This window comes from Caretta caretta, chromosome 1, assembly GCF_965140235.1.
Source record: "Caretta caretta isolate rCarCar2 chromosome 1, rCarCar1.hap1, whole genome shotgun sequence".
In the NCBI taxonomy this organism is placed as follows: domain Eukaryota; kingdom Metazoa; phylum Chordata; order Testudines; family Cheloniidae; genus Caretta; species Caretta caretta.
Window position 1 is genome coordinate 330,721,606 of NC_134206.1, and position 19,642 is coordinate 330,741,247.

The 19,642-nt window shown below is 42.5% G+C and overlaps 1 protein-coding gene across 8 annotated transcripts in view; it reads left to right on the forward strand.

Moving 5' to 3' along the window:
- Nucleotides 1-19,642, forward strand: part of PHTF2 (putative homeodomain transcription factor 2) — a 183,572-nt gene that overhangs the window by 132,261 nt on the left and 31,669 nt on the right. For all 8 annotated transcript variants that reach the window (XR_007354677.2, XM_048836464.2, XM_048836468.2 and 5 more), the window contains 4 exons: nucleotides 4,087-4,305; nucleotides 13,297-13,425; nucleotides 14,905-15,177; nucleotides 17,723-17,854. Coding sequence is in view for 7 of the 8 variants with exons in the window: in XM_048836464.2 (XP_048692421.1) it covers nucleotides 4,087-4,305; nucleotides 13,297-13,425; nucleotides 14,905-15,177; nucleotides 17,723-17,854 (753 nt within the window). In the remaining variant the exon portion in view is untranslated. The remainder of the gene's footprint in view (nucleotides 1-4,086; nucleotides 4,306-13,296; nucleotides 13,426-14,904; nucleotides 15,178-17,722; nucleotides 17,855-19,642) is intronic.

Genomic DNA, 19,642 nt, shown 5'->3' on the forward strand with positions numbered 1-19,642 from the left:
GAGCATGTTTGCCAAGGCATTCCAAGGGACAACAGGAAATGTCGTCTGTTCTGTTTTCAAGGGGGGCGTCAGTCCAAGCTGGTGGTCAGCTCTCTTGTACGTCTTTCCCTCAGTGCCAATCATCCCTCAGCTCATCCTTAAACTCAAGCTGGATTGGACCTTAAACTCAAGCTTATTCTCATTACCCCAGTGTGGCTGAAATAATGCCAGCTCTCTGACCTTCTTTCACTGTGTATTCAACTTTCCGTACTGCTTCTTCCCTGTCCCAACCTACTTACTCAGAAGCAGGGATTCTAGTTTTCCGTGATAAAAATCCAAAATTTGCTGATTTAAAAATAAATAAATATCTGCTTTTTTAATGCAATTAAAATGGAACACTGAACTTCAGTTTTCATAGCCACAATATATATAGCTATCAGTTGAACACAGTGTTTTATTGATATACAGTAGAATCCCGTTTATCCAGCTCTCCATTATCTGGCTCTCTGTGTTAACCAAACTACTAGCCACCCAGAGCAGACCACCCAAGCTCCGCTGCTGTTGGCCTCAATTAAATATAACTATAGTTCAGTTAACACGGAGAGCCGGATAACAGAGGCTCAGATAAATGGGGTTCTACTGTAAGTAAATGAGGAAGGAGAGCAGTGTTTGACTGTTCAACAAGTCCTCCTTAACAGTGGAAAACCATCCACCAGGATGGCCTGTTCAGTGAAATGGAAGTGATTTTCAGTGTGGTCATTAGCCTGTGGAATCCAACCAACACTGGCTTCTATCCAGGACATTTTGGACTACCTGCTGCACCTTCAGTCATTGGGGCTTGTGTTCAGTTTGTTGAAAGTGCATCTGGCAGCATTATTAACATTTCGTTCTCCAATTCAGAGAAGATCAGTCTTCTTCAATACCATGGTAGCAAGTTTCATTTCTTTAGGTGACAAATCTGAGGAACTGTCCCAGATTGAGGTGTCATTGAGGAGGTTTTGGAACAAATTGATTCACTAAACAGTAATAAGTCACCAGGACCAGATGGTATTGACCCAAGAGCTCTGAAGGAACTCAGATGTGAAATTGCCAGAACTACTAACTGTAGTCTGTAACCTATCATTTAAATCAATTTCTGTACCAAATGACTGGAGGATAGCTAATGTGATGCCAATTTTTAAAAAGGGCTCCAGAGGTGATCCTGGGAATTACAGGCCCGTTTGCCCGGTACTGAAGTCAGGCTAACTGGTTGAAACTATAGTAAAGAACAAAATTATCTGACATGTAGATGAACATAATTTGTTGGGGAATAGTCAACATGTTTTTTGTAAAGGGAAATCATGCCTCACCTTTCTAATAGAATTCTTTGAGGGGTCAACAAGCATGTGGACAAGGGGGATCCAATGGATATAGTGTACTTAGATTTTCAGAAAGATTTGACAAGGTCCCTTACCAAAGGCTCTTAAGCAAAGTAAGCTGTCATGGGATAAAAGGGAAGATCTTCTCATGGATTGGTAACTTTGTTAAAAGATAGGAAACAAAGGATAGGAATAAATGGTCAGTTTTCAGACTGGAGAGAGGTGAATAGTGGTGTCCCCCAGGGGTCTGTACTGGGACCAGTCATAGTCAACATATTCATAAATGATCCGGAAAAAGGGGTAAACAGTGCAGTGACAAAATGCACAGATGATACAAAACTATTTGAGATAGTTAAGTCCCAGGCAGACTGCAAAGAGCTACAAAAGGATCTCTCAAGAATAGGGACTGGGGAACAAAATAGCAGATGAAATTCAATATTGATAAATGCAAAGTAATCTGCATTGGAAAACATAATCCCAATTATATGTATCAAATGATGGGATCTAAATTAGCTGTTACCACTCAAGAAGGAGATCTTGGAGTCATTGTGGATAGTTCTCTGAAAACATCCACTCAATGTGCAGCCTTCATCTACAACCCCTGGTTTCAGGGGAAATTTCATCAAAATTGACATGGTACCCTGAAATGTTTTGATTTCGATGAATCAGCAAATGCTGACAAAAAAAAGTCCATCTAAATTTTTTCTTTTTTCTGTTAAAATATTGGTATGAATGAAGGTTTCTTGATTCTCAGTCATATTTCTATGTTAATTTTATGTACATAACTCAAGCCTCAATTTCCAGTTAGTGGAATACATGGCTGCATCTACTTGAAGAACCACTGCTCCTATAAATCCAGCCTGTGGTGGTAAAGGACATTTGAAAGAATCAGCTGGAATTATAGCTGGAATTATATTATAATCACAGTTAACTCAAGTGATTAACTCAAAATATTTTCTCTTTCACATTTAGAATACTTATGTGGAAGAGGTAGACTGGAATATTTAAACTGTAGTGTGTAATGTAGCCTACAAAGGCAACAGTGAAATTGGAACTGAGTAACTTCAGTTCTTAATAATACTTGTACTGTTTATGGCTGACTTAGAACAACGCTTCCTTAGCTCTCGTCCCCTAACACTCCTACTCTACTTGCGCTACATTGAAGACATCTTCATCGTCTGGACGCATGGAAAAGAAGCCCTTGAGGCTGGACTAGATGATCATAATGGTCCCTTCTGACCTTAATATCTATGAATTGCACCATGATTTCAACACTTTCCATCCCACCATCAACCTCAGCCTAGACCAGTCCACACAACCGGTCCATTTCCTGGACACTACTGTGCTAATAAGCGATGGTCACATAAACACGACCCTATACTGGAAACCTACGGACCACTATACTTACCTACAGCTTCCATCCAGGACATACCAGACAGTCCATTGTCTACAGCCAAGCTCTAAGATACAACCGCATTTGGTCCAATCCCTCAGACAGAGACAAACACCTACAAGATCTCTATCAAGCATTCTTAAAACTACAATACCCACCTGCTGAAGTGAAAAAACAGATTGACAGAGCCAGAAGGGTACCCAGAAGTCACCTACTACAGGACAGGCCCAAAAAAGAAAATAACACAACGCCACTAACGGTCACCTTCAGCCCCCAACTAAAACCTCTCCAGCGCATCATCAAAGCTCTACAACCTGTCCTGAAAAACGATCCCTCACTCTCACAGATCTTGGGAGATAGACCAGTCCTCGCTTACAGACAGCCCCCCAACCTGAAGCAAATACTCTCCAGCAACCACACCCCACACAACAAAAACACTAACCCAGGAACCTATCCTTGCAACAAAGCCCGATGCCAACTCGGTCCACATATTTATTCAAGTGATACCATCATAGAACCTAATCACATTAGCCATGCCATCAGGGGCTCGTTCACCTGCACATCTACCAATGTGATATATGCCATCATGTGCAAGCAATGCCCCTCTGCCACGTACATTGGCCAAACCGGACAGTCTCTACACAAAAGAATAAATGGATACAAATCTGGCATCAAGAATCATAACATTCAAAAACCAGTAGGAGAGCACTTCAGCCTCTTGGGCCACTCAGTAACAGATTTAAAGGTGGCAATTTTGCAACAGAAAAGCTTCAAAACCAGACTCAAACAAGAAACTGCTGAGCTTGAATTAATATGCAAACTAGATACCATTAACTTGGGTTTGAATAGAGACTGGGAGTGGCTGGGTCATTACACATATTGAATCTATTTCCCTACATTAAGTATCCTCACACCTTGTCAACTGTCTAAATGGGCCATCTTGATTATCACTACAAAACTTTTTTTTCTCCTGTTGATAATAGCTCATCTTAATTAATTAGCCTCTTACTCCACCTTTTCATGTTCTTTGTATGTGTGTGTGTGTGTGTATATCTATCTATCTATCTATCTATCTATCTATCTTCTTACTATATGTTCCATTCTATGCATCCGATGAAGTGGGCTGTAGCTCACGAAAGCTTATGCTCAAATAAATTTGTTAGTCCTGTTCTTTTTATGGATACAGACTAACATGGCTGCTGCTCTGAAACCTGTACTGTTTGTTGTTATATTTCCAGTGAAACTGGAAAATTAAAGTGAGTGGATTTATTATAGTTGACTTTAGTAATTGGCATTTTAAATAAACAGGGTAGAGTATGTAAACTGAATTAATGCCAGTGTATATCTTAATTGCAGGATACCCCTAAATCAGGTACTAGTTGCAGTTCACGCTGTTCAAGTTCCAGACAGGATTCTGAGAGCACAAGGCCTGAATCGGAAACAGAAGATGTGCTATGGGAAGATCTGTTGCACTGTGCAGAGTGCCGGTCTTCCTGTACCAGTGAGACAGATGTAGAAAACCCTCAAGTTAATCCTTGTGTGAAAAAAGAATATAGAGATGACCCATTTCATCAGGTTGGTGTCCTGTAATTATTTTTATTATCTAATGGAGTACTTGCAACCTGCAGTCCTAACAGCTTTATGAAGTGTTCAGGAGTTAGAACTGGGGAGAGAAACTTACTTTAAATGAAAATAACAGAAATTAAATGCTGAATTAGTAGCAAAGTTCTGATTTAAATCCTTTAAAACATGGAAAATTTTATCATGGGAGATGTAGTCCAGCTAGGGAGCCTAGTCCATAGAGGGAATATGGGGGTCATGAAGCACCAAAAGTACAACTCCTATAAGGCACCACAGCTTTTAACTTGCTTCTAACTCAGCATAACTTTAACATATTTTATTTTAGGTTAATTTTTTGTTTTAAGGGCAATATCTATTAATAGATAAGTGTAAGACAGTCATACAATTCATGAATCACATGATGAGCAGAGCTATTATACTTCATTACTGCAGTGCAGATTTAGGAAACTAATCTTTGAATTAGACACAGATCAAACAGGACTTTTTTAGAGACATTCTTAGTTTACATAGTTTATGGGACTGTAAATGAATGTTTGTATACATTCACATGCATATTTAGAGAATATGGGCTTTAAGTGTTTAAAATTCATCAGTTTCTCTAAAATATATATTCTGTTTTCTAATGATTAATATTGTAATTTTGGTTCTTATGATTTGCGTATACTTCCTAAACAGTTATTTTTAAACAAATACAGTAGCTGTGTTGTTAGAACTTAAAAAAAAAATGAAAAAATAACTTTCCAATATAAACTGAATATTTTAATTTGCATATTAACAAATTTTGCATTTTAACAAAATTTTGCAATTTGCATTTTAACAAAAATGGAGATTGCAGTTTAGCTTTTAGTTTTACTATTTACTATCTTTTGTTCTATTTATAGTTACACTTTGCTTAAATTTCAGATCAAGAATAAAATAAGTAAACTTACAATAGAATGGTATTATACCAGATGTGCTATCTTTACTTTTCTGCAGATGTTTGTTTTTGCACAGAAAATGTTCATTTGTGCATTTAAAAAAAAGAAAGAGTGCTCCCAGTGGTTTTTACTCCATGAAAAGAAAATCCTTTATCTTTTTTTTTTAAATTTCACTCCACTCTGTCCCTGCAACTAACCAGATTTAAAGGTCATTTTAGTAATGTAGTTCACTTTCTGTTTAGTAACACTGAAGATTTGACCAGTGAGTGAGTAGCAATCCAAATGAATAGTAGGAAAGCCATTCTGTGAAAAGATCTAGCTTTAAACAGTTAGCTGTAATTTTATTACAAGGCAAACTAGTAAGCTATACTCTTTCAGTATTCTTTTTAAATTTCTTCAATTAGAGGGAGTATTACGCCATTGTTCAAGTGTTTTTATAGGCCAGTGTTTCTCAAATGCAACCACTGTGGCCGCATGCAGCCACCAGGAGCTTTTTGTGCAGCCACAGGCTCCTGGGTTGTCATTGGGGAGGCAAAGCAGTATTAACAAACATACACTTTTCATAGAAACAGACTTATGAGCTAGCCAGTCTTTTTTTAAAAAAAAAGGGAGGTGCGGGGGGGCAAAAGAAACAACAAAAAGACAAGACCATGCAAAGCAAATTATTTGTTTATATTGTGTTTTGGTCCACTAAAGAATAGAGACAACTGTACATTATTTTTATTATTGAGTGCAATAAAAACCTACGTAAATTATGATTTAGACATGTATATGTGCATATTTATTGTTCTAAAGTTAATAAAGTATTTTAGGAAAAATTGTCAGAGCAGCCACCAGCAAGAGTTGGTGGCCACACTCTGAGGCCACCAAAAAATTTCTTGAGAACCCCTGGCTCTTCATATTCATATTCACATTCGGGGTCATTCCTCAGCTTCAACTTGGTCTTATTGTTACCAGTCTTTGCCAGCCCAGCTGTTCCTTGGTTTAGGCCAGGGGTCTCAAACACGCGGCGGCCCATGAAGTTATTTCCTGCAGCCCTCCATAGGCGCTGACTCCATTGGCAGCCAAGCTCCGTTCCCCCCACCCCCCTTCTTTCCCTCCCTGAGCGCACCGTGTCTCCGCTCCTCCGCCTGCCTCCCAGTGCTTCCCGCCACCAAACACCTGTTTGGCGCCGCTTAGGACTTTCCATTTCCAGGAAGGGGGAGAGTAGCAGGGATGTGGTGCGCTTGGGGAAGGAGGCGGAAAAGAGGAGGGGCTGGGGCGGGGATTTGTAGAAGGGGTTGGAATAGGGGCAGGGAGGGGCGGAGTTGGGGTGGGGACTTTGGGGAAGAGGTTGGAATGGGGGCAGGGAAGGGATGGTAAGAAGTGGGGCAGGGCCTCATGGACTAGATGAGCAGCCTGAGGTATGAAGTTCAGCATGTATGATTGATTGTTTGTGAGTAGTTGGGAAGAATGTTTGTTAAAAGTGGCAACATATTTTGCATGAATAGTTACTTTAAAAAGTTCATGCCATTACAGCTATGTTGATAGACTGTTAGTGTAGATCGTCATCAGTGTTACTGACCACATAAGGAATAGTTACAGGTGTTTATATTTTGTTAAAACTCCTCTTCACATTACAGTTTTTAAAAAGTTAATACATTGACTTTTAATAGCATACTATATTACTCTTCCTTTTTTTCATTTTTGACTATACTTTTGTATCGTTGTATGAAAAGTTTTCAGTGATGCAGCCCTCGAGCCAATGTACTAGTCCTCAGGTGGCCCTCGTGGTGATTTGAGTTTGAGATACCTGGTTTAGGCTATGTCTACGCTTATGATGGTGTGTAACGTACATATGCAGCACACACCCCTAGCACAGGTGTGTGTATATAGCAGTGAAGACAATGAGGCAGTACTTACATGTGTAAAGGCACACCACAACTTCAGAGTATATATCCTACACAGCTCTTTACACACCCAAACAGTGCTTCCCTTGTCTACACTGATATTTTTAGCAGTCTAACATCCTGCTGCTAGAGCCTTTCCATGGTCCATTGTCTCTCGTCCTGCTGCTGGAGCTTTTCCCCGCTGCAGAGAGCTGCCAGAGTTTTTTCCTGTCACAGTGGGTAGCAACAGGGAAAGTCTCTGGCAACTTCCCTCTGCCTCCTCCCTGCCACAGCTTTTCATTGCTGTGTGTAGCTACATGCTGCAGTGTGGACACAGCCTGCTTTACTACAGCATGTACCTTAACACACCCTACATACCACTGCCAGTATAGATAGGGCCTTAAAGTACACCAATGTCAGTGTCTTTGCGGGCGTTGTTCTGAAAGAACCAGGTTCTCCAAGATCACCAGCACTTCCAGACATTTTGTTACTCTGTAGCCTTCCCAAGTTGTATTTTGGGGTAAGGCATTTTCAGAGGTAAAGCATAGCTGTGCCAACAAAAGCCCCAAATATAGACTGTTTTGCAAGCATAGCTGCATTCCCAATAGGAGCATTTGCCAGTATTCCTACACCAGTAAATCACTCCAAGTGTAGATATAACATAGACATAGCCTTAAACTTCTAAAAAGCTCCAGATAGCATAAATATATTAATGACATCTCAACCTTCAAACATACAAAACCAAAAAATGAAATCATAATGGGTGATTTCAACTATATACATATTGCATGGGTAAATGTCATCTTAGGGCATGATGCAGAGAAAATTTCTAGACACCGTAAAGGACTGCTTCCTGTAGAAGCGAGTCCTGGAACTCACAAAGGCAGAAGCAATTCTTTATTTAGTCCAAGAAATAACTATAGCTGAACAGCTCAGTAATAGTGACCATAATGTAATTAAATTTAACATGCTTGTAGGAAGGGAAAATATTAAAAACAACAACAAAACACCACTTCAATAACATTTAACTTCACCTATGGAAATTAAAAAGAGTAGTCACAAGGGTAAAAGGCCTGCAAGCAGCACAGAGACTATTTAAAAACATCATCATAAAGGCTCAGATTAAATGTATATCCCAAATAAAAAAAGACAGTAGAATGAAAAGAATGCCACCATGGTTTAATAGCAGAGTAATGGGGACCATTAGAGGCAAAATGGCTTCCTTTCAAATTTGGAATTCAAATCCTAATGAGGAAAATAGGAAGGAGAACAAACTCTGGCAAGTAACTCGTAAAAATGTAATGCAGACCCAAAAAGAATTGGAGAAGCAACTTGCTAAAGATAAAAAAAATTACTGTTAGTTTTTGCAAGTACATCAGAAGCCTGCCACTTAGGCAGTGGGGCCTTTATATGACAAAGGTGTTAAAGAAACCTTCAGGGAAGACAAGGCCGTTGCAGAGAAGCTAAATAAATTCTTTGCATTGGTCTTCACTGCAGAGGATGTGGGGGAGATATCCACATTGGAGCTATTCTTTTTGGGTGAAAAATCTAAAGTATTGTCCCAAATTGATGTATCAGTTGAAGATTTTTTAGAATAAATTGACAAATTAAGTGCCGGATGACACTTAAGGACCAGATGATATCCACCCAATAGTTCTGAAGGAACTCAAATATGAAATTGCAGAACTACTGACTGTAGTATGTAACCTATCACTGAAATCAGCCTCTGCACCGGATGACTGGAAGGTAGAAAATGTAACACTGATTTAAAAAAATAAATAAATAAAAAGAAGGCTTCAGCAGAGATCCTGGTTGAGCTGAACTTTAGTACTGGGCAAACTTGGTAAAACCTATAGTACCGAATAGAATTATCGGACACCTACATAAACACAATATGTTGGGGAAGAGTCAACACAGCTTTTGTAAAGGGAAATCATGCCTCACCAATATACAGTAAAAGCTGTGTTAGCTGGCACTTTACCAATTGGAAAGCTCTATAAACTGGCATTTTGGGAGGGGGCTCTAGGAGGGAGTTGGGGTGCTGGAAGGGGTTCAGGGCAAGGGGTTGGTGCAGGAGGGGTTTTGGGGTGCCGGATCTGGGCGGCACTCACCTCAGGCGGCTCCCCGCAAACGGTGACATGCTGCTGCTATCTGGAGGCATGGCCAGGTGGTTCTGCGCGCTGCCTCTTCCTGCAGGCGCCGCCCCTGCAGCTCCCACTGGTCACAGTCAATACTCCTAGGCAGAGGAATGGTGACAGGGGTTCCGTGCTCTGCAGCTCCCATTGACTGGGGAACGTTACCAATGGGAGTTGTGGGAGCCGGCGCCCACCTAGGAGCAGCAGGGATATGTCACTGTTTGCAGGGAGCCGCCCAAGGTAAACACCGCCTGAATCTGGCACCCCAAAAATCCTCCTGTGCCCCAACCCTCTGCCCTGAGCCCCCTCCTGCAACCAAACTCCCTCCCAGAACCCGCTCCTCCTCCCTCACCCCAGCCCTGAGCCCTTTCCTACACTCAAACTCCCTCCCTTTTAGTTAACCACAATTTTTGATTTACTGGCACCCCCCATTTCCCTGAACATGCCGGGTAACAAAGCTTTTACTGTATTAAAATTCTTTGAGGGAGTCAACAAGCATGCGGATAGAAGTGATCCAGTAGATACAGTATACTTGGATTTTCAGAAAGCCTTTGACAAGGTCCTGCACCAAAAGCTCTTAAGCAAAGAGGGAAGGTCCTCTCTACTGGGAGGACCAGTAACTGCTTGAAAGATGGGAAACAGTCAGTTTGCACAATGGAGAGAGATGAACAGATTCTTCTTTGAGTGCTTGCTCATGTCAATTCCATTCTAGATGTGTGCATGACCTCATGCACAATTGTCAGAATTTTTTGCCTTAGCAGTATCCATTGGGCCAGCTGTGGGGCCACCTGGAGTGCTGTGCTCATGCACCAGTATATGAGGCACTGCCGGCACGACAACCACTTAGTTCCTTCTTGCCGCGTAGGTCGGAGCGCCTTCCCCTTGCCTCCCAAGTGGATAGTGTTTTTTCTAGTACGTGTTGTCTCTTCTCTTTGTATATAGCTGTTAGTTAGTAATTAGGAGTTAAGTTGTAAGAGTTAGCAAGTTAGAGTCCTTGCAGGCACTTTACCCCAGAGAGGGCATGCCCCAGCCTCCAGGTTTCAAGCCCTGTTCAGACTGCAATAGACCTGTGCCTGTTAGCGACCCCCATGGCAGATTCCTAAAGTGCTTGGGAGAGTTGCACACAAAGGACAAGTGTTGAATTTGCAAAAACTTTCGTCTCAGGACTCAAAAGGAGTGGGACATTTATCTGAGGGCCCTCCTCATGGAGTCCATGCTTTGTCCAGTCTTGGAGCCTTCCTCCTCTAACTCCACGCCAAGCACCTTGGCGTTGGTGAGGAGGACACCGCTGGCACTGGGCTCCGCCCGGCACCGCTCCCCTTTGCTGGTGCCCAAGAAGCGCCTGAAAAAGCGAGGCTCCCTGGCACCAAGCAAGAAAGGATAATGGGCGCTGGGCAAAGGACCCAGTTCAGGCTGCCTGCTCATTCCAGAGCCTCAAGGGAGTGCCTCTCCATCTGGACTCCCCAGCCCCTCTTTCCCTCCCCCCCCAGGGATCTGACTCTTGGGAGCATTAGGGGACCCAGGTACCTGGTAGTGCCTTTGACGTCTGAGGCCCTTCTGGTGGCTAGGGACCAGAGAGCCTTTCCAGTGACGCCTGAGCCATGTACGATGTTGGATGTGCCTAAGGCTCCCCACGCTAAGGGCAAATCAGTCATGGGACCACCTCAGAGGGCAGTCAAATGCTGTCAGTCCCCAGAGCAGAGGCAGCGCTCCCCGACTCCATGACCGAGTTCTCTGGTCAGACAGTCCAGGTTGCTGGCACCGCGGTCCTGGTCTCCACCAGCACAGCACAGATCACCCGCAGTGAGGCACCTATTGTCCTCCCACCAGCTGATGCCCCAGCGCAGGTCTCCATCCGTGCATCATTCTCCACTGGTATGGGACCGCTTACCTTTGCAGCACCAATATCTACGTCCCTGGCACCAGTCCTCAGAGAGGTGCCAATCACCTTATTCGAGGCACTGCTCTGCCGCTCCTAGTATCAGCTGCCAGACCCAGGCATCTACAGTTCCACCTTGGTCACCGGAAGAGGACTTTAGCCCCTTGCCACGGCAGCAGCGACCCCTGTGGGTACCAGAGACTGTCTTGGCTCCTGCAGTGCCAGCATGGCAGCAGAGGCCAGTGGCCAGTCCAATGGCCTTATTGAAACGTGTGGGGCATGCCGGCGATGCTGATGCCTTTCTCGCACCAGTCCTCCCTTCTGGCTTCGGAGAAGCAACTCCCTCCACCGACGGTATCAAGTTTGGTGCGCAGCACAGACTCTGATGCTGGGGTAGAGGAGTTGGTGTGCACTCCAAGCGAGCCCTCCCCTATGGGGGACAGTGCTCCAGGCCCTTCCACAGTGGTGCAATCATCATCTTCATCACCAGATGAGGCAGTAGCGGGGCCTTCACATGCTAGTTTTCCCGATGACTAGAGAGCACCACGCCATGCTTAAAAGGGTGGCTTTGAATTTGGACTCAGAAGTGGAGGAACTGGTGGAACATTCAGACAACTTTTTTGATGTTCTAACGGTGGCAGCCCTATCGTGGGTTGCACTGCTGGTATATGAAGGGGTTCTAAAGATCGCTAAGGCCCTGTGGCTCATCCCATCTTCTATCCCGCCCACCTCCAAGGGGGTAGAAAAGAAATATTTCATCCCCACTAAGGGGTTCAAATATTTGTATACCCACCACCCTCAGGGTCATTTGTCGTATCTGCGGCCAACGAAAAGGAGAGGCACGGGTAAGTGAGTTCCAGCCCCCAAAACAAAGACACCTGGAGGGTGGACCTTTATTGGGAGAAAAGCTTATTCAACAGCCAGCCTTCAGTTTAGAGTGTTGAACCACCAAGCTTTGTTGGGGAGATACGGTTTTAACTTGTGGGACTTCCTCAAGAAGTTCAGAGACTCCCTGCCTCAGGACTTGGGCCAGGAATTTGCTACCCTCCTGGAGGAGGGTACTGCGGTAGCAAGGCGCTCTCTCTAGAGGGCCTGGGACACAGCCAATTCGACGGCCAGGGTCGTTGCCTCGGACATAGTGATGAGGCACAGTTCCTGGCTTCAGTCCTCAAGTTGTCCCAGGAAACACAGTCCTCCATCCATAACCTTCCCATCGAAGGAAACGGGCTCTTTTCAGAGAAAACAGATGCGAGGCTGCATGGACACAACAATTCTTGAGCCACCCTCTGCTCTCTCGGTCTGCATATGCAGCAGACGGCAAGAAAGCAGTTCTGGCTATCCCCTGCCTCCCTGGTAGGGTTTCTGAAGACAGAGGGTTCAGTCATCATTGCCCCTCCAGCTCCCGTCTGACCACTCAGCCTGGCCTTGCGAAACACCAGGGAGGCCAGAAGCACTCCTTTTGAGGATGCGCTCGAGGAATTGCAGGGTGTAGCCCAGATATACTGAACACCCAATGGTCTAAGGTTACTCGTGACCATGCCAACTGGAAGGGATGCAGGCGATTGAGGAAAGAGTAGGAAAGTAGATTCTGAAAACTGACTGGCACCCTATGAGGAAAGGTTATAAAAAAACAAACAAACAAAAAACTGGGCATGTTGAGTCTTAAGAAAAGAAGACTGATGGGGGGGGGAGTACTGATAATCTTCTTATGTGTTATGGGCTGTTATAAAGAGGATTGTGAACAGTTGTTCTCAATGTCCACTGAAGATGATAAAACAAGAAATAATGGGCTTAATCTGCAGCAAGAGAGAATTAGGTGTTAGGAAAAGCTTTCTAATTGTAAGAAAAGTGAAGTACTGGACTAGTCTTCCAAGTAAAGTTGTAGAATTCCTGTCATTGAAGATTTTTAAGAACAGGTTAGACAAATACCTGTCAGGGATAGTCTAGATGTACTTAGTCCTGCCTCAGTGCAGGTGGATGGACTAGATATTCTCAAGGTCCCTTCCAATCTTGCATTTTTATGATTCTATGATGATCTGGTACATATGAAAGCTCTTTACAACAATATTCAAGACAGAATCTGATGTAATTACTTTTGTCAGCAGAAGTATTGACACTGAAGTAAATTTTGTTGGTGAACTATACAATACTTATTATATACAAATGAATATCCTTGCTTTTTATAGAGTCATTTGCCCTGGCTCCATAGTTCCAATCCAGGACTAGAAAAAGTAAGCGCTATTGTATGGGAGGGTAATGATTGCAAGAAAGCTGATATGTCAGTACTTGAAATCAGCGGCATGATAATGAACAGAGTGAGTATTCTTTTCTTTTTACTCCATGCAAACTATAATTAGCACTCAGAATTTATCATGTTTTGGGCAGATTTTCTCTCTGATAATCTCCAGGAAATATCTTTAGAAGTCTTGCTCTGTGAGATCTCATTCTGATTTCATTTTGTCCCCATCGGTGGTTACAAGAGTTATTAAATCTCAGATCTTAAAACCATGCATTTTAGATTCGAATTACTATATATCCACACAGTGAGCTTAATTGTTAGTCTTTATTTGGTTTGTTTTCAGGCACTTGAACATTCTGTGAATGTTGGTCCCCCAACTCTTAGGAACAACCAATTTCATTTCTGGGTTTTATGTGAATATCAAAAATTAGAAATATATTAGAGATATAAATATCTGAAAACTAGAGTTAAGGTTGGAAAAATATTGCTTACTTTATGAAATAAATCTTTAAGAAAATGGATGCTATGTCTCATGCACCAAAATGTTCCCAAATAAAATTCTCCTCTTAAGAGAAGACCAATATGACCCCATGTGTCAGGGGTAGTCAATTATTTTTTGTCAAGGTCCAAATTTCTTGGTCAAGGTCCAGACTCCAGAATAATTTTTTTAATAACTATAGTGATAATAAGTAAATAAAAAGATTTTGGGTCCGTTCAAAAGCATCTGATGGTCTGGATTTGGCCTGCGGTCCACCTATTGACTACCCCTTCATATGCTGTACCAATACAACCAGTATGGACACCAGCAGAGATAGAATAGACTTCAATACCAAATCCAGACATACACAACTTTAGCTAAAGAGACCCTTCATTTGTTTTAGCAGTATTGAGAGCGTTTTTCTCTGGGTGTGCAAACCATTAGAAGGCAGTACAGTTACACGCTTAGGTGAACCACATGTGCCTTATCCATATAGACAATATAGCCCTCTATTATTTATTTATATTGTGATAACACGAACAGACCCAGGTAGGATTGGGGTTTCGTGGTGCTAGGTGAGGTACAAACATTTAGGAAGACATTGTCCCTGCAAAGAACTTATAATCTAAAAAGACAAAGATGCAAGGAAGGAGAACAAGGTACACATATGTAAGCAAAGCAATTAGGTTGATTGGCGCATATGTTGCTTCACTGTTGTCTTTATTTTTAATAAAATTACTCAGCTGCCCCTGAGTCTATCGTCTGTTTTAGTTCCTTATAAAAAACAATAATGTATAGGTTAAATTTATTTACTTACTTTATTTTCAGTGTGGATTAACTATTTTCATAGCTACCTATCCATCCTCAACCTCAGTTTCATTGTCATTTTGTATATTTAAGGTATATACTTTTTCTATAACAGTACATTTAGAAGGTGTTTAATAAATATTTTACATCTTGTATGGCTTTTTTTGGAACTGTCATTGCTAAACTGAAGTAATAACTAAGTTGTTAATGCTAATAGGCATGAGCTTAATTCTTATAATTAATGGATAACTTTATTTCTCCCATTTTTAGGTGAACAGCCACATGCCAGGAATAGGATACCAGATTTTTGGAAACGTAATCTCTTTAATCCTGGGTTTAACTCCATTTATATTTAGACTTTCCCAAGCTAAGGATTTGGAACAGCTAGCTACACATTCTGCTACTGAACTTTATATTATTGCATTTGGGTCAAATGGAGACATACTGGTTCTTTCTATGGTTATAATAAGTTTTGTAGTCCGTGTGTCCCTTGTATGGATTTTCTTTTTTCTGCTATGTGTAGCAGAGAGAACATACAAACAGGTAAGTATACTATCAAGCCTCTCTTTATTACATTCCTTTGTGGAAGAAAAAGAAAACTAAGTATTATGCTTGATGAGTTTTGTTGGGCATAAACAATTTAAACTGTTTCTTCTAAGGTCCATAGATCCATTACAGTGGACACTTCAGACTGCTTCTCTTGGGGGGCAGAACCAGACTTGTCAGTCACTAGCAGAAGGGGAACACCTTGCCCTTTGAAGTTTCCTTTAGTTTTATCAGCCTCCTTTACAACCAGTGGCTCATTAAGATATCCCTGCTACAGAGTTTTTCCTGAGGAAAACTTTCACCTTTTTATTTCAAATTTCTGATTAACACTTTAGCTCAATAATTCTCCAACTAATTCTCAGCAATGTCCCAGAGCTGAATTTCCCTCAGTCCCCCTGTACCCCCTACAGGAAAGGAGTCAGGCAGGATTGGAATAGCCATCTCCAGGGGCAAGCAGCTCCCCCTCCCTTATTTGCACAACAGGAGTGATGCCAGATAGGCCGTGTTCCAGATGGAAAATAGTGTCTAAATCGTTAGAGCCCATGTCAGCAGCCACACTCCTGACTGAGGAGCTCAGATGTCTTCTGCCTCCCCTCAGGCAGTGTATGGAGGGCATTGGCTATAGCATGGACATTGCCAACGCTGGATAGTCGGGCCCAGCTTCATCTCCCTGCTGCCGTCTCAATAACAGGCCTCTCAGGAGATCCCTACTGACATCCTAGGCTGAGGCCATCCAGGGAAATGTAGAACCATCTGGTTTTTATAGATTCCGTACACTAGATAGGATTAGAGCCTCTGGGGAGTCCATTCTTGAATCCCCCGGTACCTTACCTGAGAGATCCAGAAGGGATCTGTACTGGGGAGACAAGGCAATGAGCCCTGCCTGCTTGAGGGCAGCGAGATTGCTAACCACTTGAAAATCTTTTTGGAAGAGTGTCTTAGCTTAATTGTGTTCCTCTCTCTGAAGCGAGATCGTAGGGACAGATTCCCAAAGGGGATGTAAATAATTGAAATCCGCTCTGGTTCCCCTGTTCCTCTTCATAGAGCAGGGGTTGGCACATAAAGATAGAAAAGACCAAACCAAAGACTTGGGGCGGGGGGGGAGAGGGGAGGAAGGGAAGGGTGGGAGGGGGAAATTTTTCCTGAAGGAAGGAAGGCCAGTTGTCCATATCAGAGTTAAGGGATTAAATAATACAGTAATATATTTTAAAAAGACAGATAATCTTTTAGGCAGAATACTGAGTTCTGTGAAACTATAATTAGGAGGTCTGTGGCTGCTGTACGTAAGCTATAACTACTTATCCCTCCCCATCTTCCCTAGGAAGATACAGGGATGGAGATTTCCTACCACACTTAAGAAACTAGCTATAGGTCACCTACTCCTTACCAGGCTGTTTGGCTCAGCTATCACTCTGGGTTGCCATGCTTAAATGTGCAGATTCTTCTTCGAGTATCTGCTCATGTGGATCCTAGTACATACGTGCGCTATACACAGGAATGGAAATCTTTTAACTAGCAGTGTCTATTAGAGCTGCAAATGAACTCTGCATGCTGTTCTGCTCTCCGCCCCCACCAAACACCCCCAATGGCATAAAGGGTGGAGCTGCCCCTGAACCACTACTCAGTTTTTTTTCTTACAGCTTGTGACAGTGAGATAGACCAACTTCAGTGTCTTTTTAGCTACTGTAGTCTCTGTGTGGCTATATAGCTAGTGTAGTTACTATACTTAGTTTTTCTTTATTTTCATATATATATTGTTAGCCCATTGACAAAAATAAATATATGTCTGTGTATATATATCTTTGTGTTTGTGTATATGTGAGAGAGATGGAATTGTGTTGTTTTTATTTAGCTGTCCCAATGCCAAGTCTATCAGCCCTATGGCTGTCTCAAAATTTCCAGGTTTTGAAACCTATCTGTTGTGCATCATTCCAATAAATGAAGGACACAATAAATGCCTCTCTTCCCCCCTGGGAAAAGGCCATAAGCCCAGAAAGTATGTGATTTTATAAGTCTTTCAGAATGCATCCAAAAAGCTAGAGAACTGTGTTTAAAATTCTTCCTGATGGAAAAATCAATGAGAGGTGCATTATACTCTGTAGTCCTCTCAGAGGAAGAAACCCCTGCTTCTTTGGAATCTCACTCAGCATGTGTTCTGGGTTTTATTTGTTTTGTTCTGTGTGTGTATGGTCGAAACTATTTGATAAACGTGACATGAATTAGTGAATACTTTTGGTTGACCCAATACTGCATTTTTCTGCAAATAAACTTTTGCACAGCTCTACTTGTAATGGATCTGTGTAAAATGCAAATTTTCAGGCAAGCACAGTTAAATTTTCCTATTCTGTAGCATTAATGGATTCATATAATTTATTGATGTATTCTTTTTAGTATAGCACTACCTCTATTTGTGCTCTTTAAAGTAGCATGTTTAATATATGAAAGTAAATTGATAAGCCATGTTGCGCTCAGCTTTGTTTCACTGCATTTTTTTAATGAATTTGTAATCACTTAACTGTAAAATTTTGTTTATCTCTTTTAGAGGCTTCTTTTTGCCAAACTCTTTGGTCATTTAACATCTGCTAGAAGGGCAAGAAAATCAGAGATTCCTCACTTCCGGCTGAAGAAAGTGCAAAATATAAAAATATGGCTCTCTCTCCGGTCCTATCTGAAGGTAGAATGACTATATTTTTTCCTAACACTCTTACACAGTTAATATAAATCCATGTCCCATTGCTGGAAAGCTGATGATATTGTTGCACTGAGGTCTGCCCTCTTGTGAATTGCTAATTTCTTTTCAATATGCTCACTTCTCTCCTAGTCCAAGACATTTGGGCTGCGCCTGTTGCAATAAACAAAGCTAGCTCAGACTTTTCCAACAGGCTCCTGGTCCTGACCAAGCCCTTTGTGCCCTTCTTTGGCTCCAGTGGTGGTGGTTTAGTCTCCTTTCTTATCATAGACTCCCTTCTGACAGAAAAATTCCCCCAGGAATATGATATATTGCCACTGCGCAACAGAGAATTTTGCGGAAATTAATGTTGTACATGCAGAATTTCCTTTCCCCCACAGAAATGGGTTGCAGTGCTGCTAGTCACCACTAGGGGCCACTGGACTCAGCAGAGCCCCAGCTTGCACATAGAAGACACTGCTGGGAGGAGGGAGAGGGAACTAGAAGGTTCCTGGCAGCTGCAGTTCCCAGCATGCCCTGAGGGAAGGGAGAGGGTGGCATGCAGGAAACTCTGTGCAAGCCTGGGACCAAGCATTAAGCTGTTTCTCCCTGTGGATCCCTGGGCTCTGGGGGGGGAGTGGGATGGTTGTATAGGCAAAGGGGGGCTCTGCAGCTGGGCTCTGGGGGAGGACCGGGTGCAGGTATCTGGGCTGGGGGGTGGGGAGAGCCTGCGGTTGGGCTTTGGGAAAGAGGTGGTGTGGGTGTATTGGCTGGAGGGGGGCCCTGCTGGTGGGCTTTGGGTGGGGGAGGAGTTGTGGGTGTCTGGCCCCCTGCTGGACTCTGGGAGAAGGGAGGGAAGGGTCAGAGAAACAGGAACTGGGTTGTCATAGGGGTTTCTTTAACTCTCTACTTCTGGGGGAATTTTTGTGTGTCTGTTTTGTTACAGACATTCTTGCTGACCGGTATTTTGAAATAAATTACCAAAATAATTGAAACTGGTATGATTACATAATGTTATTTTGACAAATACAATTTGCAGAGTTTTGCAGAATTTTAAAATATCGAGTGCAGAATTTTTAATGTTTTGACGCAGAATGCCCCCAGGAGTAAAATCAGATGGAACAATCAGAAGATAAGGAGGAGCTCCATCTACAAGGAGACTCTCTCAAGAGTCATAAAAAGACAGCACTGCCATTATTACTCCCAGTTTGCAAACCCTTCTTCTTCCAAGGAATGGCTTGTTAAGGTTTCTGCTTCCCATCATACCAATAAAGGGTCTTCCAGAAACTCCTCCATAAGGGCAGATCAGTCCTCTTCTTCACTTCTTAGGACTCCACAAAGTGAATCATCCTTCCTGACCATCAATTCTTCAGCGTAAAGCCCAAAACTTCACCCCCTGTCCCCCACCCAAGTCCAAGGTCCAGTCCACCTCCAAAAGAAAAACTCAAGGTATCATCCCAGGTTCTTAAATTAAGTAACTGAGCTGCTTAGCAAATAATTTTCTGTTTGCTTTCCAAATGGAAGTTCTGGACTCAGGAGTGTTCTCTAACCACTTATTCACAGCATGTTTATAAAGATGTTGGTTCTGCTAACAGTTCAGCTAAGGTTTCTGCAGGCTCATTTAAACCTGCTCTTAGGCGACATATTTACCAGAATACTATTTTCGAAGATCTTGCAGGAAGTGACCCCAAAGGACTCCTTCTATATGCCAAGTACATAGGTTCATCATAAACTTGAAAGAGCATTCTCTGATCCTCTTTCAAGAATAATCCACCTAATAGTTGAGGTGAACAT